The 22,123-nt window shown below is 39.7% G+C and overlaps 2 protein-coding genes across 2 annotated transcripts; both read right to left on the reverse strand.

Annotated features, from left to right (window-relative positions):
• Positions 1-3,889: 3,889 nt before the first annotated feature.
• Positions 3,890-12,633, reverse strand: LOC146673462 (uncharacterized). Its single transcript, XM_085402085.1, has 7 exons — positions 12,127-12,633; positions 11,323-11,358; positions 7,105-7,365; positions 6,780-7,025; positions 6,454-6,693; positions 6,219-6,308; positions 3,890-4,714 (listed from the first exon to the last, which is right to left on the reverse strand). Exons 1-7 carry the CDS (start codon positions 12,155-12,157, stop codon positions 4,551-4,553), a joined length of 1,068 nt encoding a protein of 355 aa, XP_085258211.1. The 5' UTR covers positions 12,158-12,633; the 3' UTR covers positions 3,890-4,550.
• Positions 12,634-15,956: 3,323 nt separating this feature from the next.
• Positions 15,957-20,022, reverse strand: LOC146673463 (uncharacterized). The gene is made up of 4 exons (XM_085400960.1): positions 19,971-20,022; positions 16,756-17,109; positions 16,262-16,476; positions 15,957-16,136 (listed from the first exon to the last, which is right to left on the reverse strand). The coding sequence occupies exons 1-4, from the start codon at positions 20,020-20,022 to the stop codon at positions 15,957-15,959; spliced, it is 801 nt and encodes a 266-aa protein (XP_085257086.1).
• Positions 20,023-22,123: the final 2,101 nt, after the last annotated feature.

A 22,123-nucleotide genomic window follows, 5' to 3' on the forward strand; every position in this document is an offset into this window, starting at 1 on the left:
TTCGTAGGGTTTGGATTCTGTGCTCCTTCTTTTTAGTGTCTGCCCGTGTGTTTCCTCTGTTCTCCGTCTGTACCGTGTCTTTAAATCCAGTCTATGTATGTCCTGTTTTATTTTGAAGGTCTGATGTCAGTGTTCCGTGCACCCTCCCTGTGTCGTCATGTTAATTACGTTCAGCCGTGTCTCCCTCCTGTCCTCCCTGGTGATTCAAATTCAGGTTTCGGTTTTGTTTTGTTAGTTTTCCCAGTTTAGACTCTTTCTTGGTTTTGTTTCTTGCCACTCTCGCTTTTGGTCTTATGTCACCCTGCTGCAATAAAGCTCACTCACATCTCAGCCAGTGCCTGCGTTTTGGGTCCTTATCTCTCCTAAACACATCTTGTCCCGCAAACCGTCACAGTGGGTGGAGCCAACTTTCACTTTTATCGGGAATACGTTGAATTGAAGATTGTATAACAAAGACTAATTTCCTCGCTTAATAGGCTTCTAAAAAATGAAACTTAAAAAGCGTAAATAAAAATAACCTAAATAAACCTAAACTATCATCTGCTCACAGGTGACGTCACACTTGTTACTGATCATGCTATAATATTTTTGATGCCAGTATTCACTTCTGGTGGAAACAACTGCTGCAGCGCTGACTGCTGACAGGACACCTCCTGAGCATGCGCAGTGGGCCACATATTCTAGAACCTGAAGCACTGTTGAGTCTGTTATTGAGGCTTGAACAGTGTTTATAGTCCAGCTCCACCAGAGGGCGCTTTAACACAATCAGATGTGCCTATGGTGCATTTACAGAGTTTTCTTTGAAGACAATTTCATAATTATGCTTAGAAGAAACTCCAACACATTGTACATAAAGTCAGTTTATTAATAAAGTTTCCTCCAGATCACCAAAACTTCATATGGATCTATTAAAATAAGAGTAGATCGAGAAGATCAAGTGAGACCAAAGTTTATTGAACCTGCAGAGAAACCAGATCACTGCTGTGGAGACGACAGCACACTTAGAAAGTGGTGGTGAAGTTACCATAAAAAAATCTTTATGGTGCCATTCTTTTTTTCTTTTTCTGCATCTTTATATAAAATAAAAACCTCTCCATTTGAATGTTCTGCCCCTCAGTGAGGGTAACTTTATGAGGAGAACAAAGATAAAATAAACTAGTGTGTTTTACAGTGGATTTGTGGACCAGTTAGAGAACAGCAGCTAGATTCCAGAGGGTGGACTGGTGGACCACTTCAGTGATTAGATGACATTTGGCTCTGCCAAAACAACAACAAAAAAAATCCACACACAGGAGGAGAATACGAGCACAAAGCCAAGCTTCATTCTTCTCTTTATAAACAGCATAGAATGAGGACATGTCAGCGAATGCATCACAGTTAAAATAATTTAACGTTCTGCTTTTGATCATGTGACGTATTTAACTTTTTTACATATTTTCTGCTGATGTATCAGATCACACAGCATCTGCATAGACATGCAGTGTTATTTTCATACATTTTAACCACAAGATAAATTTTTAGACAAACCATTTTAAGACAGTTTACTGGAACCAGAATATTTACTCACTGCAAAAACTCAAAATCTTACCAAGTATATTTGTCTCATTTCTAGTCAAAAATATCTCTTTACACTTAAAATAAGACACATTAGGCTAAAGAGTAACAATTCAGTGAGATACAGTGGGATGCAAAAGTTTTGGCCACCTCATTAATAGTCATTGTTTTCCTGTATAAATCGTTGGTCGTTTCAATAAGAAATGTCAGTTAAATATATCATATAGGAGACACACACAGTGATATTTGAGAAGAGAAATGAAGTTTATTGGATTTACAGAAAGTGTGCAATAATTGTTTAAACAAAATCAGGTAGATGCATAAATTTGGGCACTGTTGTCATTTTATTGATTCCAAAAAGTTTAGAACTAATTATTGAACTCAAATTGGCTCGGTGAGCTCAGTGACCCCTGACCTACACACACAGGTGAATCCAATAATGAGAAAAAGTATTTAAGGGGTCAATTGTAAATTTCCCTCCTCTTTTAATTTTCTCTGAAGAGTAGCAACATGGGGGTTTCAAAACAACTCTCAAATGACCTGAAGACAAAGATTGTTCACCATCATGGTTCAGGGGAAGGATACAGAAAGCTGTCTCAGAAATTCAAGCTGTCTGTTTCCACAGTTAGGAATAGGGATGGGTATCGTTTAGGTTTTATCCGATACCGGTGCCAAACCGGTACTTTTGAAACAGTGCCGGTGCTCAAACGGTGCTCAAACCGGTGCTTAAAGAATGGAGAACACAAAATTGGTCCAAAAACCTCTCATGTTTAACTGGTTTTTTGTAAAAAGATAACAATGTTAGCCTTTTCTGCAGCTATGGGGCATATATGGTATTACTCTTGGCTGGAAGCAGTGCTTAAACAATGGAAAAAAACACAAACTTTGTCCAAAATCCTCTCATGTTTAACTGTTTTCTACTTTTTCTTTGGTCATTTTAGCCTTTTTGGCCAGGGTGAAGGGAGTATCTGCCATCAAACAAGAAGACAGCCGCATGTAGCTATGATGATGTTTGCTAGTTCACCTTACATGCATTAATGTAATAACGTGGTTAGCCTACTCAACGTAAATTACACACGAACAACATTAAGCTACTCACGCAGAGAAGAAGCTGCTGCTGCATCAAATACGGCGCATTTCTCGGCTTTTAAAAAAAAAACCCGCTATGCATCGCCAGGTGTTTCATCGGATTTGAGGTGTTACCTCCTTTGACAGTATCACAGTATCAGCTTAAAGCACTTGTTGCAGACTGCTGAGTTTGCATATTTTGCTGTGAAGTACAGCCAGACTTTTGACCGCTTTGCCTTGGACATTTTTAATCTGTAGCTCTGCATAAAAGAACGTACGTACCTGGACCCGCCTACTATCCTCGGAAACGTAAAATGATTGGCTAGAAGTGTATCACAGCTCAGGGAAAAAAAGCACCGAAATAAAGCACCAAAATGTGCGCTGCTTTTTGGTCTGGTTACTACCGTTTATGTCAGAACCGGTGCCATCATGGCACCGGACACTGGTACCCATCCCTAGTTAGGAACATATTGAGAAAATTTACACAAGGAGATGCTGTATGTGAGAGTGATGCAGAGGAAGCCTTTTCTCCGCCCACAGCACAAACAGAGCCGCTTGAGGTTTGCTGAAGCACATTTGGACAAGCCAGCTTCATTCTGCAATAAGGTGCTGTGGACTGATCAAACTAAAATTGAGTTATTTGGGCATAACAAGGGGCTTTATTCATGGAGGAAACAGAACACAGCATTCAAAGAAAAACACCTGCTGCCTACAGTAAAATATATGGTGGTGGTTCCATCATGCTGTGGGGCTGTGGGGCCAGTGCAGGGACTGGGAATCTTGTCAAAGCTGAGGGACACATGGATTCCACTCAGTATCTGAGTCATCTCAGTCCCCAGACCTGAATATTATTGAAAATCTGTGGTGTGAGTTAAAGAGAGCTGTCCATGCTCGGAAGCCATCAAACCTGAATGAACTAGAGATGTTTTGTAAAGAGGAATGGTCCAAAATACCTTCAACCACAATCCAGACTCTCATTGGAAGCTACAGGAAGCGTTTAGAGGCTGTAATTTCTGCAAAAGGCGGATCTACTAAATATTGATTTCATTTCTTTTTTTTGTGGTGCCCAAATTTATGCACCTGCCTAAATTTGTTTAAAACAATTATTGCACACTTTCTGTAAATCCAACAAACTTCATTTCACTTCTGCAATATCACTGTGTGAGTCTCCTATATGATATATTTCACTGACATTTTTTATTGTAACAACCAACGATTTATACAGGAAAATAATGACTGATATTGATAACAAGGCTGTCAAAACTTTTGAATCCCACTGTATATTAACTTGTTTTAAGACAGTGAATCTAGTGAATTTCAACCTAAAATATCTTGTAGTAAGTGAAAAAATCTGCCATGGAAACAAGTGAAAATTCTCTAGTTTCTCTCTAGTTTCAAGATTCACTGTCTTGAAACAAGTTTCTGTATCTTACAGAAATGTTGCTCTGTAGCTGATTGTGTCTTATTTTAAGTGTAATTAGATCATTTTGACTTGAATATTTCCAAGCTTCAAAATCCAGAAAAGAAACGTTCTGTTTCCTCTGGATGGCTAAAGGTTACTACAGAGCATTTTGTAATAACTTCTGCTTTGAATGGCCTGTTATGGTCCATTTGTCTTAAGGCCGAGTATAATATAATTGTATGAACATCACAATGAAAATCGTCCTCCAATCTCTGACATATAACATGCTGATACTGTTTTCTTGAAAAATGCAACGTATGTTTATCTGGAATAAACATACTTTGCATTTATCTGGATGTCAGTTTAAACAGTAAAAAGAAGCAGTGGCAAAGTGATTACATGCTTTGCAGTTCAATCAGCCCCAGTTTCAACTTTTTTGATTCACAGGCTTCCAGATAAAGGTTTATAAGTGTGAAGTGAGCTTTTATCTGGTAAAGAGCATGAGTCATAGCGTGTTTTTTTTTTTTCAGCTTAGGTTACCATGATGGCTGGAAAAAAGGGTGAGCCGCTTGTCTCTGTCCATAGTCAAAGATAAGGAGCTGAACCTGGGCCTTCTTGTTCTGATGGTTGTTTGTCCATAACCGACGTCTTCAGTTCTCACTGCTGAGTAGATCACAGCTGAATCACACTCTGAGAATAAAACATATTAGATTACTGCATTATTTGTTTACCATGATGCACTGTGAAGAGATTAAGTGATCATTTTTATAAACCACAGCAGCTTTTCAGTGTTCTTAACACCTCAACTGTGACACAGCTTTGACAATAGAGAAGTGGGGGTGTTTCTGTGGAAAAGAAAACTGGACGACCACAAAGCTGCCACCTGCTTTCAGTGCAGATTGACTCTCTTTACTATAGAGCACATAGCAAACACTTGTCGCAGCCTGAACACTATTTTAAAAATTAAATCTACTTTGGCTGAATTTCTGTGTGCAGGATTTAGAGAAATTCTTTTCCAGATCATGTCTCCATGTCCTTGGAGATGTGTTTTTAAAATGAACAGCTCTGTGTTGAAACAGCTGCAGCTGAAGTGTTTTCTTTCTATCAGAAACAGGATGCTGGACGACTGCAGAGCTGTTAGCTTCAGTTAACCACAGACCACAAACACACAGTCCAGCTCACAGTGAACAACACTCAGTAAGCACAGAGTGAAAGACTAAGTTTGCACATTTTAGGTAAGGCGAATTCATAACAAAAGTATATGTGTATTGCTATGAAAACATCTTCTCCTACCTTTGCCTTTCAAAATTTTTTAGACATTTCTTCTTTCCCTTTTTTTATTATACAGGTAGAAAATATTTTCAAAATCCAAAATATCGCAATACTGCGATATTTTCACAGACCTTCAGTCAGTGAATTGCCACCATACTGTGGTGGAGGTATTTGTGTGTCCCAGTGATCCCACAGACTGTGTTGTCAAGGACTGTTAGGGTTTCCTAAGACTGACTGGACCAGAGTGTGTGTTCAGACAAAGAGCGACCCTCTATAAGAAGCAATAAACCAAAGGACCAGTTTACCCTCTCTGGGACTGGGTTACTAGGACCCACCCTGGAGCCAAGCCTGGGGAGGATGCTTAATGGAGCACCTGGTGGCTGGGCCATAGGCCATGAGGGCCAGCTTCAAGATATGTGGAATTTTTCTGTCAGTCGTCCACCCACAGGAGCTGCCATATGGGCCAGGTCTAATGTGTGGTGCAGTGAAGTGTGGATGTATACTCAGCTGTTAAGTCTTGCAACTGGGACATGTAACTTCACCTCTTGGAATATTGTTCAATGCTACAACCAATTCAGTCCATGTAAAACAGTTGGAATAGCTCTGTGACAAAGAGCCCAAGGTCTTGGGCCCTTTGTCACAGATGCTCTTCATAACTGAGGGCTTCATCAGGTGATGTACTCATGCTCGCTCAGGAGCAGTTCACAGCCAAGAGGGGAATAAGAATTAACGCCTCTAAGTCTGAGGCCATGGTCCTCGGGTAAGGAGGATGAGTTCAGCCCCAAATGGAAGAATTTAAGTCTTGCTTATGAGTGGAGGGAGAGGAAGAACTACTTTTATGATATTTGGAAATTTCCTCCCAAAGATGTCTTAAAATATTTACAAATATCCTGACGTAAAAAAGTTTGAAACATTGCATTACCTTCACTTTTTCTGATTGGTTGTTGCAGACACTTGGATATGTTGATGACACTGCACGTGATGTCAGTGATGATGTCATCTTCTCCATTACCTTGATCCGATAAAAATTAAACAATAATATAAGTTCTGTAAACAGAGATTACATGTAAGAAAGTTGTTACTGTGGTCATCATGAATGTGAAATTTATTCTAATAAACAAACTCAGACATGAAACATCAGGAAGTCTGAGTCTCACCTTCAGGTTTCCTGTGAACACATCGTCTCACCAGCAGAACCAGCAAAACCAGTAGAGCCACAACACAGACTGATCCAACAGATGACAACACAGAGAGAACAGGAGGAGAGAGTGATGGAGGAAGAGTGATGGAGGTGGAACCAGGAGGACAGGTGGATGTAGGTGGAGGTGTGGCTGTAGATGGAGGTGTGGATGTAGGTGGAGGTGTGGATGTAGGTGGAGGTGTGGTGGTGTGTTTCTCTAAAATAAAGCAAACACAGTCATTAAGTTGTCGTCACATTGTGAATGTTGAAAGCTGCAGAAACACAGACAGGTGAGTGTGTCACCTGTGACAGTGATCCAGCTGGATGGAGACTCTCCATGACCGCTGATGTCACACTTGTAGAGGCCTTCATCAGACCTGGAAACATGCTGGATGGTCATGTGACCTGTAGGCTGCTTCCTGATGAGGGAGCCATCTTTATAGAAAGCAGCTGGGAGGTTGGAGGGAGTGGTCTTTGTTTTACAGAGCAGAGTGATGTCATCTCCCTCCATCACAGGGAGGACAGGACTCTGCAGGATCACTGATCCACCTCAACACAGAGACAAACTACAGCATTTCATCCATTTACACACAGCTTCATCAACACTAACTCCACACACTCAGCTTACCAGTGACTGTCAGCTTAACCATGTTACTGATGGGACCCTCTCTGGACTCACACCAGTAAACTCCATTGTCCCATGGGAAAACATTGATGTCACAGGAGGAACCAACTGCCTCCCCCCACCCATCTTCACATTGACTCATCTGTTGTTTGCTTGTGTTTCTCCTCAGAGTCCATCCAGCAGAGCTGTCGTCCTCCTCACAGCTCAGAGACACAAAGGCTCCTTTAAAGAACTGAGAGCTGCTGGGACTCACAGTCAGACGAGCTGTGAGGGTTACAATGAAAAACCAATGATCTGTTTATTTTATGAAATCTGACACAATTGTTAGCATGTTTTGCTTAATCAGTTGTTTCATCAGTTTTATATCTGAGATCCATTCTGGAAACATTAACTTAAGTTAAAAGCAATACGAATAAACCAAAATATTTTAAGTTTGCAATACATAAAACCATTAATAACAGAGGATTACCAGCAGGTAAAATAAGTAAAAATAAGTACAATAATTTCTTCAGTAAATTTATTTCCAAAGATGCTACTGACACCAGGTGTGGGTGACAACCGATCCACACACGCAAAGAAATCAAACCGTAGAAATCCATAAATTGTGCGTAATAATGAGAAATGACAGAGGAAAGGGAGAGAGAGAGGTAGAAAGGCATGGGCAGTCATGAAACCAGCTGAAATCTATAAATAATTAGAAAGCAATCCTGCCAGTTAGTGCAAATTAATATCAGCTGGTTCACTTCCATATGTGTCTCATTATCAAAATGTCACACAAGAAACATCTCATGATGATTAAAACCAATGAATAGTTCTTATGCAGTGTTTGTTTTTTTACTGTACAGTCGTGGCCAAAAGCTTTGAGAATGACACTGCTTCAGTTTTTATGATAGCAATTTCCATATACTCCAGAATGTTATGACGAGTGATCAGATGAATTGCAAAATCCTTCTTTGTCATGAAAATGAACTTAATCTCAAAAATTCAATTTCCACTGCATTTCATCATTCAGCATTTCATGCCATAAAAGGACCTGCTGAGATCATTTCAATAATGTTCTCATCAACTCAAGTGACAATGTTTACGAGCACAAGGCTGGAGATCATTTTGTTATGCTGACTGAGTTAGAATAGCAGACTGGATGCTTGAAATCATTGTTCTTCCTATTAAACATGGTTACCTGCAAGGAAACACATGTAGCCATCATTGTGTTACATAAAAAGGGCTTCACAGGCAAGGATGTTGTTGCTACTAAGACTGCACCTAAATCAACCGTTTATCAGATCATCAAGAACTTCAAGGAAAGAGGTTCAATTATTGTGAAGACGGCTTCAGGGCGCTCAAGAAAGTCCAGCAAACACCAGGACCGCCTCCTAAAGATGATTCAGCTGCGCTATCGGAGTGCCACCAGTGCAGAGCTTGCTCAGGAATGGCAGCAGGCAGGTGTGAGCGCATCTGCACACACAGTGAGGTGAAGACCTTTGGAAGATGGCCAGGTGTCAAGAAGGGCAGCAAAGAAGCCACTTCTCTCCAAAAAACCATCAGGGAAGAACTGGTATTCTGCAGAAAGTACAGCGAGTGGACTGCTGAGGACTGGGGTGAAGTCATATTCTCTGATCAAGCCCCTTTCCGATTGTTTGGGGCATCTGGAAAAAGGCCTGTCCGGAAAAGAAAAGGTGAACACTACCATCAGTCCTGTGTCAGGCCAACAGTAAAGCATCCTGAGACCATTCATGTGTGGGGCTGCTTCTCATCCAAGGGAGTGGGCTGCACTCACAATTTTGCCCAAAAACACAGCCATGAATAAAGAATGGTACCAAAACATCCTCCAACAGCAACTTCTTCCAACAATCCAAGAACAGTTTGATGAAGAACAATGCATTTTCCAGCACGCTGGAGCACCGTGCCATAAGGCCAAAGTGATACCTAAGTAGCTCAGGGAACAAATCATTTTGGGTCCATGGCCAGGGAACTCCCCAGACCTCAGTCCAATTGAGAACTTGTGGTCAATCCTCAAGAGGCAGGTGGACAAACAAAAACCCACTAATTCTGACAAACTCCAAGATTGATTATGACAGACTGGGTTGCTATCAGTCAGGATTTGGCCCAGAAGTTGAGAGCATGCCCAGTTGAATTGCAGAGGTCCTGAAAAAGAAGGGCCAACACTGCAAATATTGACTCTTTGCATAAACGTGATGTAATTCTCAATAAAAGCATTTGAAACTTTGAAGTGCTTGTAATTCTATTTCAATACATCACTGAAACAACTGACACAAAGATCTAAAAACACTGAAGCAGCACGCTTTGTGAAAACTAATATTTGTGTCATTCTCAAAACTTTTGGCCACGACTGTACTCAGAGAGCCCCCTCTGTGTGACTCAGTGTTTTGATGTTTTATTATTAGTTTTACTGGTCTGTAGTTTCTTCTTGGTTACTAGTGTTTGGTTTCTGTATTGCTTGTTCTTAGGTTTTGGTCTCTATGCTCCTCATCTTACTCTGTCTGTACTCTGTCTCTGAATTCTGTCAGTGTATTTCCTGTTTTACTTTGAAGGTCCGTATCTGATGTTAGTGCATCCAGTTTATATCCTCCCTGTCTCATCATATTCGTTAAGTTCAGCTGTGTCTCTTCTGTGTGCAGTTTCTTCGTTTCCCTCTGTGTTTATTTATAGTGTGTGTTCTCTTGTGCTGGTCACTGGTCCATCTGTGTTTCCTCCGCATGTCTTCCTGTGTTTCTCCATGCATGTCATCCCATGAGTTTAGGTTTCAGTTTAATTTGTTAGATTCTCCCCAGTTTACATTTATCTTAGTTTCGGTCCTCCAACCTCTGCTCAGCCTGTTTTCTCACCATTTTGTAAATAAAGCTCACTCTCATCATCTGCGTTTGGGCACTTTTCCCTTCAACCCTACAAGACTGTCATCGCAGCTGTGACAGGCGCACTCGTGTAATTGAAGGAAGGACGAATGGAAAAATGACATTCTTGATAAACATCTGTTGCCATCTACCAGAGTGATGAAGATGAAGCGAGGGTCAACAGAGTCAAGCAAGACAACGATTGCAAAAACACACAAAAGGAAACTCAGCTGGTTTCACAAAAACGACATAAAGCTGCTAGAATGGTCCAGCCAATCACCTGAATCCAACTGAAGAATTATGGAAAGAATCCCAAAAGGTTGATTTTGTTCATCTGGACATAATGTTTTCAGTGGGGGAAACTTTTTGTAACTTGTTCAGGTGATTTCTTCAGTCTCAGCTGACTGCAGGTTTATAAACACTATATTTGCATAATGACTGAAACTAGCACCACTGAAGGAACAATGGGCTGGGAGGTCAGTTCCTTGATCATTAATATGCAAATTCTCATGACCATTGATCAACAACCACTGATCAATGGCCATGAGTACCATTCACAGAGAGTTGGGGAATGGCTGCAATCACAGCATTGTAAGATGGCGACAGATGTCCCCTTAGGCCCCCTCCTCGATTCAGAGATGGTCTTTCCCTTTTCATGTAAATGGCCTCCTTTACTCTGCCCTCAAACCAGCGTTCCTCCCTGTCCAGGATGTGTACAGAGGATGGCCCGTAGGTGTGAATAGACTGCAGAGTCCTGGCCTGACGAGGTAGCTCTTCTGTGTTGTGCCATCCGCTTCACTAGAGGTTGTTTGGTTTCCCCGATGTATAAATTTTGGCACATAACAGCGAACACTATGTTCCTTTGTTTGTGTCGGGGGACCCGATCCTTGGGGTGGACCAATTTTCGTGCAGCATGTTTAGGGTTTGCAAGCCACAGAGACGCAGAGTGTTTAGAGATAGGATGTTAGTTACAAAGAGTTGAATTTAGGATGAGAGGTATTGTTTTTATATTTTTTATATGCAGTTTCTTAAGTACAGGTGTTGTAAAGGCTGATTAGAAAGGTGAAGGAAAACTGAATAATATCAGTTATTATGGTGAACACAGGGTAAGTTTTAAGAGGGTCAAACTGACGAGTGGATTACTTGAATTTTTGAATAAGGTCAGAAATTGTAGAAACAGCGAAAAGTTTCCGATTTGAAAGTATGCAAGTGAACGGGTCTGAGGGAAGTGGTGAAGGCAAAGTGTAGCAGGTGTTAGTGGTTAGATGTTGGTGAAACTTGTCAACTTTAGTGTTTAAAATTTACATTAATATATTAAATGATAAATAGAACAGGATTACAGATGAGACGACAGAAGAAGGTTACTGACCTTGGTTTGTTGTGCAGCTCAGCAGTGAGATCAGAACTAAAGAGAAATGACACTCAGGTTGATTTGAGGTGAACATAAAGAACAACTCCACACAAACAGCCGACAAACACACAAACACACAAACTCTCTGGAAAAAAATACTGGAAAATGTATAAAACTAAAAAACAAAAACAGAACCATGTTCTGCTGCTTGTCCACTTTAGACTCTATCACAGACTCTATCACAGCTGTTATTACATTATTACATTATTATTATTATTACATTACAGACATTCACACCTGCAGCCACTTTAGAATCATCAGTTAGTCTAACTTGTCTTTGGACTGTGAGAGGAAACCTACACAGACACTAACCACTGCACATCTGTCACACCTGTACTTTTTAATATCATTTACATATCTTTAAATTATGTTTTTATTAACATGTCTTGAGGTTTATCTTACAGTTATTGACAAGTAATGATGTAATTTTGTACTGTTCTCACAGTTTATATCTTGAAAGCAGCTTTTTATGTGCATTGACTTTAATGTGAGTAAAAATTATCAACTACTTTTAAAAGTCATGTGTCCACTGTGCAGCTGTGTTGATATAATGAGTGAATGATTTGATCTTTTCACTGCCTGCTGTGTTTCCTCGACTCCTGAGCAAAGATAAAGAGTCAGTTCAGACCTGCAGTTGGTCCTCGTGGTGTTTGAACTTGAATTCAGCCTGATTTGTTTTTCATGTCTTCTCCTCCATCATCAGTTATCAGGAGAGCAGACAGTCAAAGTACAAGAATTCAAACAAACAGAGATTCTACTTACAGAGCAGACACAGCACAGATGTTTCCTTCATCGTCCTTCTCACTCATTTGAGCTTTTTCTCATTTCTGTCACTGACACCAAGTAAAGCCCGCCCTCTTCCTCTGAGCACCAGCTTTTCTATTGGTTCAAACACATTGAGTGGGAGACTGACTTTCTTGTCTGAAGATAGAAGCGAATACAATTATTTAAATATACTGTTCACCAGTGAAAAACCTGAAGTGTATTTTTTTTAATAATTTGAATTAAAACACTGACTTAGATCTGACAAACAAACACACAACACCAAGAGATGATGAGTTTATCATTAAACGATAAAAAAAAATCCAGAAGAAACAAGTGTTTTAAAATAATCAAATTACATTTAATAACTGCAACGTTACATTAATCCTCCCACACGCGTTGTTTATGGCCACTAGAGGGCGATGTTTTACTTTAAATACTACATGAATACAAGCAGATCATTGATTCTTTTACAGGTCGTTATAATAACTGAATAAATCACACTCTCAGCACGCTTGCTGTTCTTAATGAAATGGCCTTGTTTTCTTTAAATCTTAATACAGATTACATTCAATTCTTCATGTGAATGTATGTTTGTTGTGTGTCTGTTCAGCACAATAGTAAAAGAAATTATGGAGATCTCTACACTGTGTAGTCTAGAGATGAGAGAACAAAATATTGTTGTTGTCTTATTTAAAGAAAAAAGATCGAAGTTAAATAGACCAAAACTCATCACAGTTATATTAATGCTGTTTTGTCGTCATAGAAATACTGATGGTGGTGATTCATGCACATGCACATTATTGTAGTGCTCCAGTACTTAAAGACCTTACCCCTAATGATGACATCATCAGGTGGAAGTGATAGTCGAACTCGGACCTGCATGATTCCCACCCCCTGGTGGTGACATTGCGTCATTGCGCCAAGGACCAACCTGCTGCAATTGTTAATGGACACACAGGTTCGCCAGTTGCTTCTTCATAAAGACGTCCAGAATCCACAGACATTAAAGTTCATGTTTGGAAAAGTGACACAAGGAGGGAGAAACAATAAGGAACTCTGTTAAACCTGACAACAACAGCACCACAGCTTAGCAAGAAGGGAATGAATGCAGGAAGGTTCACAATTCATTACTCAAGCCAAGTTAAAAGGAGATTTTGCATGAAGTAAAAGTGCATTAGGTAAATATGTGGGATTAATAAGATGTTGAGCAGGGGTAGGAGTTAATAAGTATGTGCATACTTCTTCCTACTCCTTTTCAGACCAAACAACTGTTATCTCATGTTAGACGAATGTGTTTTATTTTATTATATTTCTTTCTTGTTTGTCTGTACAAATACGTGTGTGTGTGTGTATATCTACACATATATTCGTATTCGTAAATGAAAATACATGTAGACGAGTATATATTGTTTTGTTTTTTTTGTTTTATTATGTCTGAAATAAATAAAGATACAAATACAAATACATTTCTGCCAGAGGTTTCTTCCTGTTAAAAGAGTTTTTCCTTCCCACTGTCGCCAAAGTGCTGCTCATAGGGGGTCATATGATTGTTGGGTTTTTCTCTGTATGTATTATTGTAGACCCTACAATGTAGGGTCTACTGTACAATATAAAGCGCCTTGAGGTGACTGTTGTTGTGATTTGGTGCTATATAAATCAAATTGAGAGAGAGATATTTGTATGACCTTCATCTGAAACCAAACAAAACAACCTCAAAACAACAACAAAGCATATGTTATTATATTCTTATTGTTAGCGCTCACAGACACTCAGCAGTGAAGATTTAAACCAGTTTCAATTGTATTAACATTACATTACAATCAGTGTTGGGGAGTAACGGAATACATGTACTGCTGTTACGTATTTAAAATACAAAATATGAGTAACTGTATTCCGTTACAGTTACCGTTTAAAAAGGTGGTATTCAGAATACAGTTACTTTGTTGAAATAAATGGATTACACTGCGGTACTTTCCTGTTTCATATTGTCGCGGGTCAGGACTGTTTGGGTTTTGTTTGACAGCTACGTTCTGTTGTTCCAGGCGGCAGGGTTACGGTTGCCATGGTTACAGGGCGACGCTCTCTCTCTCTCTCTCTCTCTCTCTCTCTGTGACTGTGTGTTTCCTGGGTGAGAGAGCGCCTTTTCGTTGTTGTTGTGCTAAGCTAACAGGCAGAATGCTACAAGCATAGCTCTAAAGAATGTAGCATCATGGGCAGTGTAGTCCGTGTTGCAGGGAGAATGGACTGCCATACACGTTATGGGTCTGTGAGCGCGAGGAGGGAGAAAAAGGGGAGTGGAAAGGTACGAGTTGTCATCGAGCAAAAACGGGAGCTGGAAGCATGTAAATATAATAATAACCACTGCAGCCAAGAAGAGTGCCTGACGAGCCCAGTTGTAAGTAAGCTATTAAGACTCGACTGTACACCGTGTTCGTGTTTTCCTCTGAAAACAATAAGTTCCGTTGGAGCAGTCTTTCAACGCCTCTCTCTGTCTCTCGCAAGAAAAGTTGACCCACACAACAAAGTAAAGCTATTTTTCGGCTACGAGCCGACAGGGACCCCGCCGTATTAGTCAGAGGTCTCTTTACTACAGTTCGGAGTCGCGGACCTTCAGTAATAGTAATAAATCACACAGCAATAGTATATTCACGTTGTTGTAAAAAGCATGATAATATATTAAGTAATCCAAAGTATTCAGAATACGTTACTGTCATTGAGTAACGTAACGGAATACGTTACAGAATACATTTTGGGGCATGTATTCTGTATTCTGTAATGGAATACATTTTAAAAGTAACCTTCCCAACACTGATTACAATGAGCGCCTGTCTCTGAGTGTGGATTTCCATGGAGATTATGCTAGTTTGCTTCATAATAATCAGTTCTCACATGTAAATTGTGCGATCATTTTCAAAATTAAACATTTTGTGTTCAGTTTTTCAGTCACTACAGATCTGATGATTTGTCACCTCTGATTACAGATTATTCCAACAATCTATTAGATTTTTATTGATTTAGTCAAACTGGATCATTCCACTCACAGCTGTCCAGGGACACACTGATTGTTTCATACATGACCACTAGAGGGAGAAAATTGTCTTTAAGTACTTCTTGAGTACAAGCAGGTCATCAGTGATGCTTCCATAGTTTATTACAGGAAATGAGAGGCTCAGGTTGAGCTGTTCCTATTAAAAGTGATGTATTTCATTCATCTGTCAATAAATAGTACCTTCACTTTAACATGTACTATGAATGTGGGTGTTGAAGAGTGTCAAGAGTGTCCAACGATGCACAAAGGAATCCACACACTATAACATGCAAGGTATGGGGGAAGCTACGAATTGGCATGCAAACAATACATCTGAACCTAATTAAACATGAGGCAACAGGCAGGAAGCAAAACAGAACATGGGCATAAGGCTCATTTATGTTGGAAGTGATAGCAGAGCTGTTTGTTTGAATTGTTTCTGAAATCGCTCAGTCAGATAATAGTAAATCATGTTTAGGTGGAGACGAGTGAGCTAACTCCCTGCTAACTTCTAACTCTGTTTAATTTAATAAATTCTGTTTTCATAGAATCCTGGATGTTAAACTTAATTGTTACACCTGCTAAAGCAGCAACACTGATCATTTTATTTAGAATTTAGACAGTTTTTAACTCGCAAGGATGCTGCAGTGTTCGTTTGACTTTTGGGACCTGAAGCAGAGTTTGGACTCTTAAACAGCTAATGACATCAGACTTACACCAGGTCTGTGTGGTTTACTGAAGATACATAAACAGGTCATCATTTTATATAGGTGTCTGTATGATCAACTCCGTCACATCTCTAAGTTTCTGCCTCGATCCTCAGCTCTGAGCACCACACGTTGGATTTTGTTGAGAAGGTGAGAGAAGTCATTATGAAGGCAGATGAAACCGTGGTCTCGTGCGATGTTACATCCGTCTTCACTTGCATCCCAGTCACTGAAGCGTTGGAGGTAGTTTGTAAGAGATGTAGGTACAGCAGCTCTCAACAGACAAACATTGTGGAGTGATCATTTAACCAAATGATCTACAACATGTAATGACAAAGGTTATTGATCCTGCACAGACACCAGATCGCTGCTGTGGTGAGAACAGGAGGTTTCACACCTCCTTGTCCGCCTCAGTGAGCTGACTCTTGCTTCTTTTAAATCTCCAAAGTGCCGCAAAACCAAGAACAGCGAAACCGACAGCAGCAGCAGCAACAACGGCAAGAACGACTTTCAGGGTGGTTGAAGTTTCCATCTCGAATGTGTCATCCACATCTCTCTGTGCCTCTTCTTCTTTCACACCATCCAGCTCCCTAACGCTTTCATGTGTTTCACCTGGAGAGAAAACAGCAGCTGTCAGAGCAAAGTCCTTCACACACCAGCACAGCAGCACAGCAGCAAACTAACAGGTGTGAGTTCTGCAAGTGAACAGCTTCAGTTTCTGAACAGTTTCAGCTTAGACACAGAAAACATCTAAACATCAAGGCGGCTGTGGGTGAAGCGTTCTAGCTCAGCATCTATTGGATGTTCATGTATTAAATCAAAAGTGCAGGAAACTCTAGCAGGGCTGTAAACATGGGCGGTGCTGCAGTTTCTCAGAGGTGACAAACTCACCTGTGACTGTGAGGTTGATGAAGTGACTGATCTCAGTGTGAGCGCTCTTTTTTCTCCCAGATTTCCTCAGTGCTATGTGACACTCATACATCCCAGTGTCATTAAACGTGACCTTCTTCAGAATCAGAGAAACGTCTCCATCCTTCATCTCCGGGTCCCTCAGCTTCACTCGGCCATGAAAAGATGGATGTTGATAGTTTTCATAGGAGCGTTTGTTCCTGTAGAAGTAGACGTAGCCGTCTGTGTTCAGGTCAGCTCGGCTCCACTTCAGCACTGAGATTATTTCATCTGTGGAAATCTGACACTGGAGAGTGACGTCATCTCCAAGCTTCACCTGAACATCCTGCTGAAGAGCTGAAGCAAAAAGAAGAAGTGATATTATAATATTTAACACACCTCAGTGACCTGAACTCACAGGAACATTTAACATAAATCACGTGGTCTCAGGTGAGAAAACACCAGAAACTTTTTTAGTGAGTCAAACAAACATGCTTCTTTTAATCCGCCCACAGTGGTGAAGAACAAAGTTCAGTAGGGTAGGTAAGCACACTCATGATTCAGTGACTTGTAGAACCACTTATGACAGGAATGCCCTACGTTTTTTCTGTATGACATCATGTCTCTGTGGAGGAATTTTGGGCAACTCTTTACAATGTTACTTCACTTCATTGAAATGTTTACACAACAACTCTGCAACTACAGCATCAGATTTTTCTGTTTTTCCAGCCTCTTTGCTGTAGATTTGCTCTGGAAACACAAAAACACTTTTTTTCTGATGTTAAAGTGATATTTGACTCTTGGAAACAAAAGTCTGGTCCTTCAGATCAGGTAAACATTTGTGTTAAACATGATCAAATTCCCTGAAGATGTTCGTGACATATCGAGTTTCGAGTTTCCTTCACCAGCTTTCCGAGTTAGATTTAAAACACCTGGAATGGTCTCCACCCAGATAATGAACCAGTGTTGCTCTCTGACACCAGACCCGAGCAGATGTGATCACAGCTGTATCCAGCTGTCAGATGGACACTTGAACACATGTCTCCTTTGAATTATCTCCTGGCCGTCAGACAGTGACTTCAGACTGATGTTAATGACTTTCACATAACAGTCAGTGATTAAACCTTCATGGAAATGCTTTTCATTTCTTATGTCATATATTTTTAATTTCTAGGTAAACGCATGTTTAGGGCCAACATGTTAAATATGATTTGTTTGAACAGATATGGTTACAAACTGTCTCCACCTCCCTTCGTGTGAGGTTTGACTTTCCTGTATTTGAGAAGTTATTCGACTAATGTTGTAAAACCTTTTGGTTTTAGCTCTGCCTGATGTGTTAGCATGAAACAGTCCAACTCATCACATGATGCTCAGTAATGAGCCCCTTCTTCTCAAGTGGTCTCACATTATAGTCATACTTCAGGCAGGATTTCATTTAAAAAAATCCCCCTCAAAGGCAGGTGGGCCTGTGGAGGGAAAGCTGAGATGACTTTTCTGTCTGAGCATTTCATCTTTGACTTGACCTTTTCTGTTGCTCTTAAAGGTCAGTGGTCGTACACATCGGTTTTCTGCATCCCGTGATGTTAGCTTCAGGTGCTGAGGGGCTTCTATTGAACTCTAACTGTAATGAAGTTTTTTGTGTTGTTTTAAACAGGGAATATGATTCTGTCGGTTAGTGGTTATTTTTTTACTTTTACTTTACTTTTATGTTGGATGATCAGGAGGTAGAGCAGGTCATCTACCCATTGGAAGGTTAGTAGTTTGATCTCTTAATAACTCCAAGTTTCCCTCCTGTGCAGTCTTCAGAGTGTGAATGTTAGACAGAAAGTGCTTAAGCATAGAAAACAGTGCTTGTATGAAAGGACGTGAATGGCTCAGGTAGGGTATAAAAGCACTATACCCACTGAGCAAAGTGATTTTTTTCATTTCATTTCATTTTGTCATATTTGGACGTATGGTTTCGATCCACTGAAGTTGTTTTGTAACACCAGGCAACACCTTTTTTTGTCTACTGCACTTTTAGGGTTGACGTCTGTAGGACCACCATGTTCGGGTTATTTATAGTCCAAATGTGGTCGTGGTGGACGACTTTTCAACGTCAAACTTCAAACTCATTTTAGACATGGTTTTTATGATGCTTATACACGTATAGGCTCTGTAGTCCCATGTTTCCAGAGAGTGGAGATCATGTTTTCTGTACAGAAACAGTTATGTGTGAAGGAGAGCAGCGTGACCAGTGGACCATCTCCGAGATGCACACCTCACTAAAATAAAAACCATATATAAATACAAATGCTCTTTTAAACTTATTAAACACATTGTACTCCCTGTAAAAGGAATTCAGTATGTTTTTCTAAATCCTTTAATCAGTATTCTTTTATATTTAAATACACTTTAATAAATTACCGTTTTAATTAAGATTAATCCAAATAAATAAAACAGTTAAAGAAAAGTGTAAAATAAGAAAGAAAAAACCTGAATAAATCAATAGGCTAACACATAATAAATTGTGTTTGTTTATAAATTATCATATTTATCATGTTGATAACGATGTTGCTATTTATAAATAAAAAAATATTTGATCTATTAATCATTCAAATTCCCTGCACCTGGCTCCCCCCAAAAAAATTACCCAGTGTGAAGTCAAAATTTTGAGCGTCATATTGACGTCCAGGTTAGGTCACAGTTCATATCAAATTCAGACGTTGTGTAGATATTCAGAATTGGTCATGGTCATCTAAGGTCCTATGTTTCAGTCTGTTCAGTCACTTAATGTATATAATATATAATGTTGTTCTTCTCTCCCTTTTTGCACAGTCGAGGAGCGTGTCAGGTTACATTTCACTGCGTGTTGTACTTGTATAACTATGCATGTGACGAATAAAGAATCTTGAATCTTGTTTCTCACTTATCCAGAAGGGCTGAATTTGAGGCTTTTTCCTGATCAAATATCTCCACTCCTTTAAAAAAAAATCCTCAAAACAGAGACTGTTAACAACAGCTACCGTCTCATTATTAGCTGTTGTAATCTCCATCAAGGTGATTAAACAGTGATTTGAAGACAGAAAATGTTATATTTTAGACTATTTGACTGCAACATTTGCTGCTCCAAACAAACCCCTCAAATTATCTTTTAACGTGTTAAACAAATTACTCAGAATGATACAGATTAAACATTACTTACAATTAGAAATAATCTGTTTTCTGGTTTAACTCACCGGCAGATGCTGAAATCAAACACAGGGACAGGAGCATGCTGAGAGAAGCCATCCATGACAGCAGGGTAGAAACTGAGAGAGGAAAGTGGTGATTTAAAGGAAACAGAGCAGCTTCACCAAAAAGCACAAGATGAGAAGTTCACACCTCTTTCACTCACGAGTGCACATTTAATAAGTACACTAGTATAAAGGTGTCAAGTCCCTGCTTGACTATTTGAATATTGAAATAGATTTGCATCTGTGGTCCAATGAGGAGAAGTTTGTCAAAGTTAATGAACAACTGACTCAGAGATTGAAGTCTGACCTGGTTCATGGTTTTCTCTGTAAAATGTCAACGTGAAATAACAAATTTTACCTTGAAGTTAAATTCATAAGAAAAAAATCTCTTGACACAATCAGTTAAGTCTGTCTCTGAATCATATAAAGGTCTGACTTGTGTGTTTGTTCTTTGTATTTATGTTTGAAATGTTTCACAGTTAGTTTCTAAAACACAATAAAACTTAAAAGAAATGAAACTGACAATGAGTCAAAGTGTCAGAGTCTTCTATGTGTAGACAGAAACCACAGACAGCTCTGGGAAGCCTCTGTGTTTCACTGCATGTTGTAAGAGTCATTTATTCCCTTCTTTGGTAGTTTGTGTTGTTACACATTTGGAAACGTCAAGAGCTGTTACTTCCTCAGTTACACACAGGGACACATGTAAGGACCAAATAGGGAAGTCAAATCGAGGTGGGTGAGGATATTTCTCCTGTGAATGGTGCATCGAATGTAAAGGCAGTTTGCATCTGCACGCATTACAGAGGAAACTGGGACAGCTGCTCTGATGGAGAAGCACGAGATGGAGAAACAGGACCAACGACTGAGTGTGTAGGTTGTGTTTTTTAGACTGAAATAACTGCATCATCGGCCACAGTGCACCTGGAAAGGAAGACTCAGCAACCTGCAGTTTCTAACACCCTTCACTCCGTGGCAAAGGAATACGATCCATTTACAGAGTCTGTTAAAGGAAGGGATCATTTTCACTTTTAGGACGCTGTAAGGAAAGAGGCAGGTAATATGCAGTTAAGTCAAAATATTTGTGATTTTCTTCATGGGCTTCATGTGCATGAAAAACAGCCAGCACCATCAGTTCTCTCTTAAGGATTAATGCAAACTATGCAGCCAAAAGTCGAGGCTGAAGCACCTGAAGGCATTTTCAATATAAAGCAAAAACAGAAGGAGATCACAGCAGCTGTCATTCATCATCTTTGCCTGTGTGAGACGTGCTGATGGAAACTCACTTGAGTACAAAGTTTTTATACTGGCTTTTGAGCGTGGAGGGAAGCAGAGTCAGACTTAAATTAGGTTAAAATAATCTCATTTTGGTGGATTGTGTGAACGCATCATTTTAAATCAGCAGACCCGGGATGATGATGGGCATCATACAGTTTTCTGTGAAGTGGAAGCCATACTGAACGGCTCCCGGAGTGTTGCACACAATGGTCCCAACGATTATTCCTGTCTTTAAAAAGGCTGAATGGCTGCTGAAAAGCTTAAATACACACAACAGGTAATGAGGGAAAAGGAAACAGGTGGGAGCACAGTTGATAATAATCTCAGGATAAGGAGACATGGCATGTAGAATTAAACTCAAGCATGCAAGACACCAGAAAGTGAGAATAGAACAGGAATAAGAGAAACTTAGAAGCAGAACAACACATAAGGGAACAAACAGACTGAACTAAAAATAAAAAAAAATAAGCCACATCTCAAAGTCCAAAAAGAATGAAGGAGTCCACAACAGAAACGCCAAATGCTGTGTCAAAGGCCCAGGAACCGTGACGGCATGATTATTAAAGTATTAAATGCAGAGAAGGGAAAAAAATGAACAAAAGAGGAAAAGATGTGGCTGTGAAGACAGACTTCAGAATCCAGCAGGAATAAATATTAACAAAAAGCTGACTGATGCACATCTGTGACTGTGTTGAATACTGGCCTGTAGCTGGAATATAAACAATATTTACTCAGACTTCCTGAGTAAATAACTAATTTACATATTTGATAGACCAAGCCAACTTTATTAGTAAAGTTCTTTAAAACAGCAAGTGCTGACCAAAGTTAACAACAGAATAAAAATACAAAATCATTTATGTGAAAAGACTTTAAAACAATTT

The sequence above is a fragment of the Rhamphochromis longiceps genome, linkage group LG3 (assembly GCF_057381845.1).
Source record: "Rhamphochromis longiceps isolate RC_006_pf linkage group LG3, R_longiceps_female_GT1.1, whole genome shotgun sequence".
Taxonomy (NCBI): Eukaryota; Metazoa; Chordata; class Actinopteri; order Cichliformes; family Cichlidae; genus Rhamphochromis; species Rhamphochromis longiceps.

Excerpts from the sequence above, each read along its gene's own strand:
- LOC146673462 (XM_085402085.1), bottom strand. The coding sequence starts at position 12,157 with ATGAAGGAAACATCTGTGCTGTGTCTGCTCT. Across the intron at positions 11,359-12,126 it reads ATCTGTGCTGTGTCTGCTCT|TTCTGATCTCACTGCTGAGC; the intron begins GTAAGTAGAATC and ends ATTTCTCTTTAG. Across the intron at positions 7,366-11,322 it reads GAGCTGCACAACAAACCAAG|CTCGTCTGACTGTGAGTCCC; the intron begins GTCAGTAACCTT and ends TAACCCTCACAG.
- LOC146673463 (XM_085400960.1), bottom strand. The coding sequence starts at position 20,022 with ATGGCTTCTCTCAGCATGCTCCTGTCCCTGTGTTTGATTTCAGCATCT. Across the intron at positions 17,110-19,970 it reads TTTGATTTCAGCATCTGCCG|CTCTTCAGCAGGATGTTCAG; the intron begins GTGAGTTAAACC and ends TTTTTGCTTCAG. Across the intron at positions 16,137-16,261 it reads TCACTGAGGCGGACAAGGAG|CTGCTGTACCTACATCTCTT; the intron begins GTGTGAAACCTC and ends GTCTGTTGAGAG.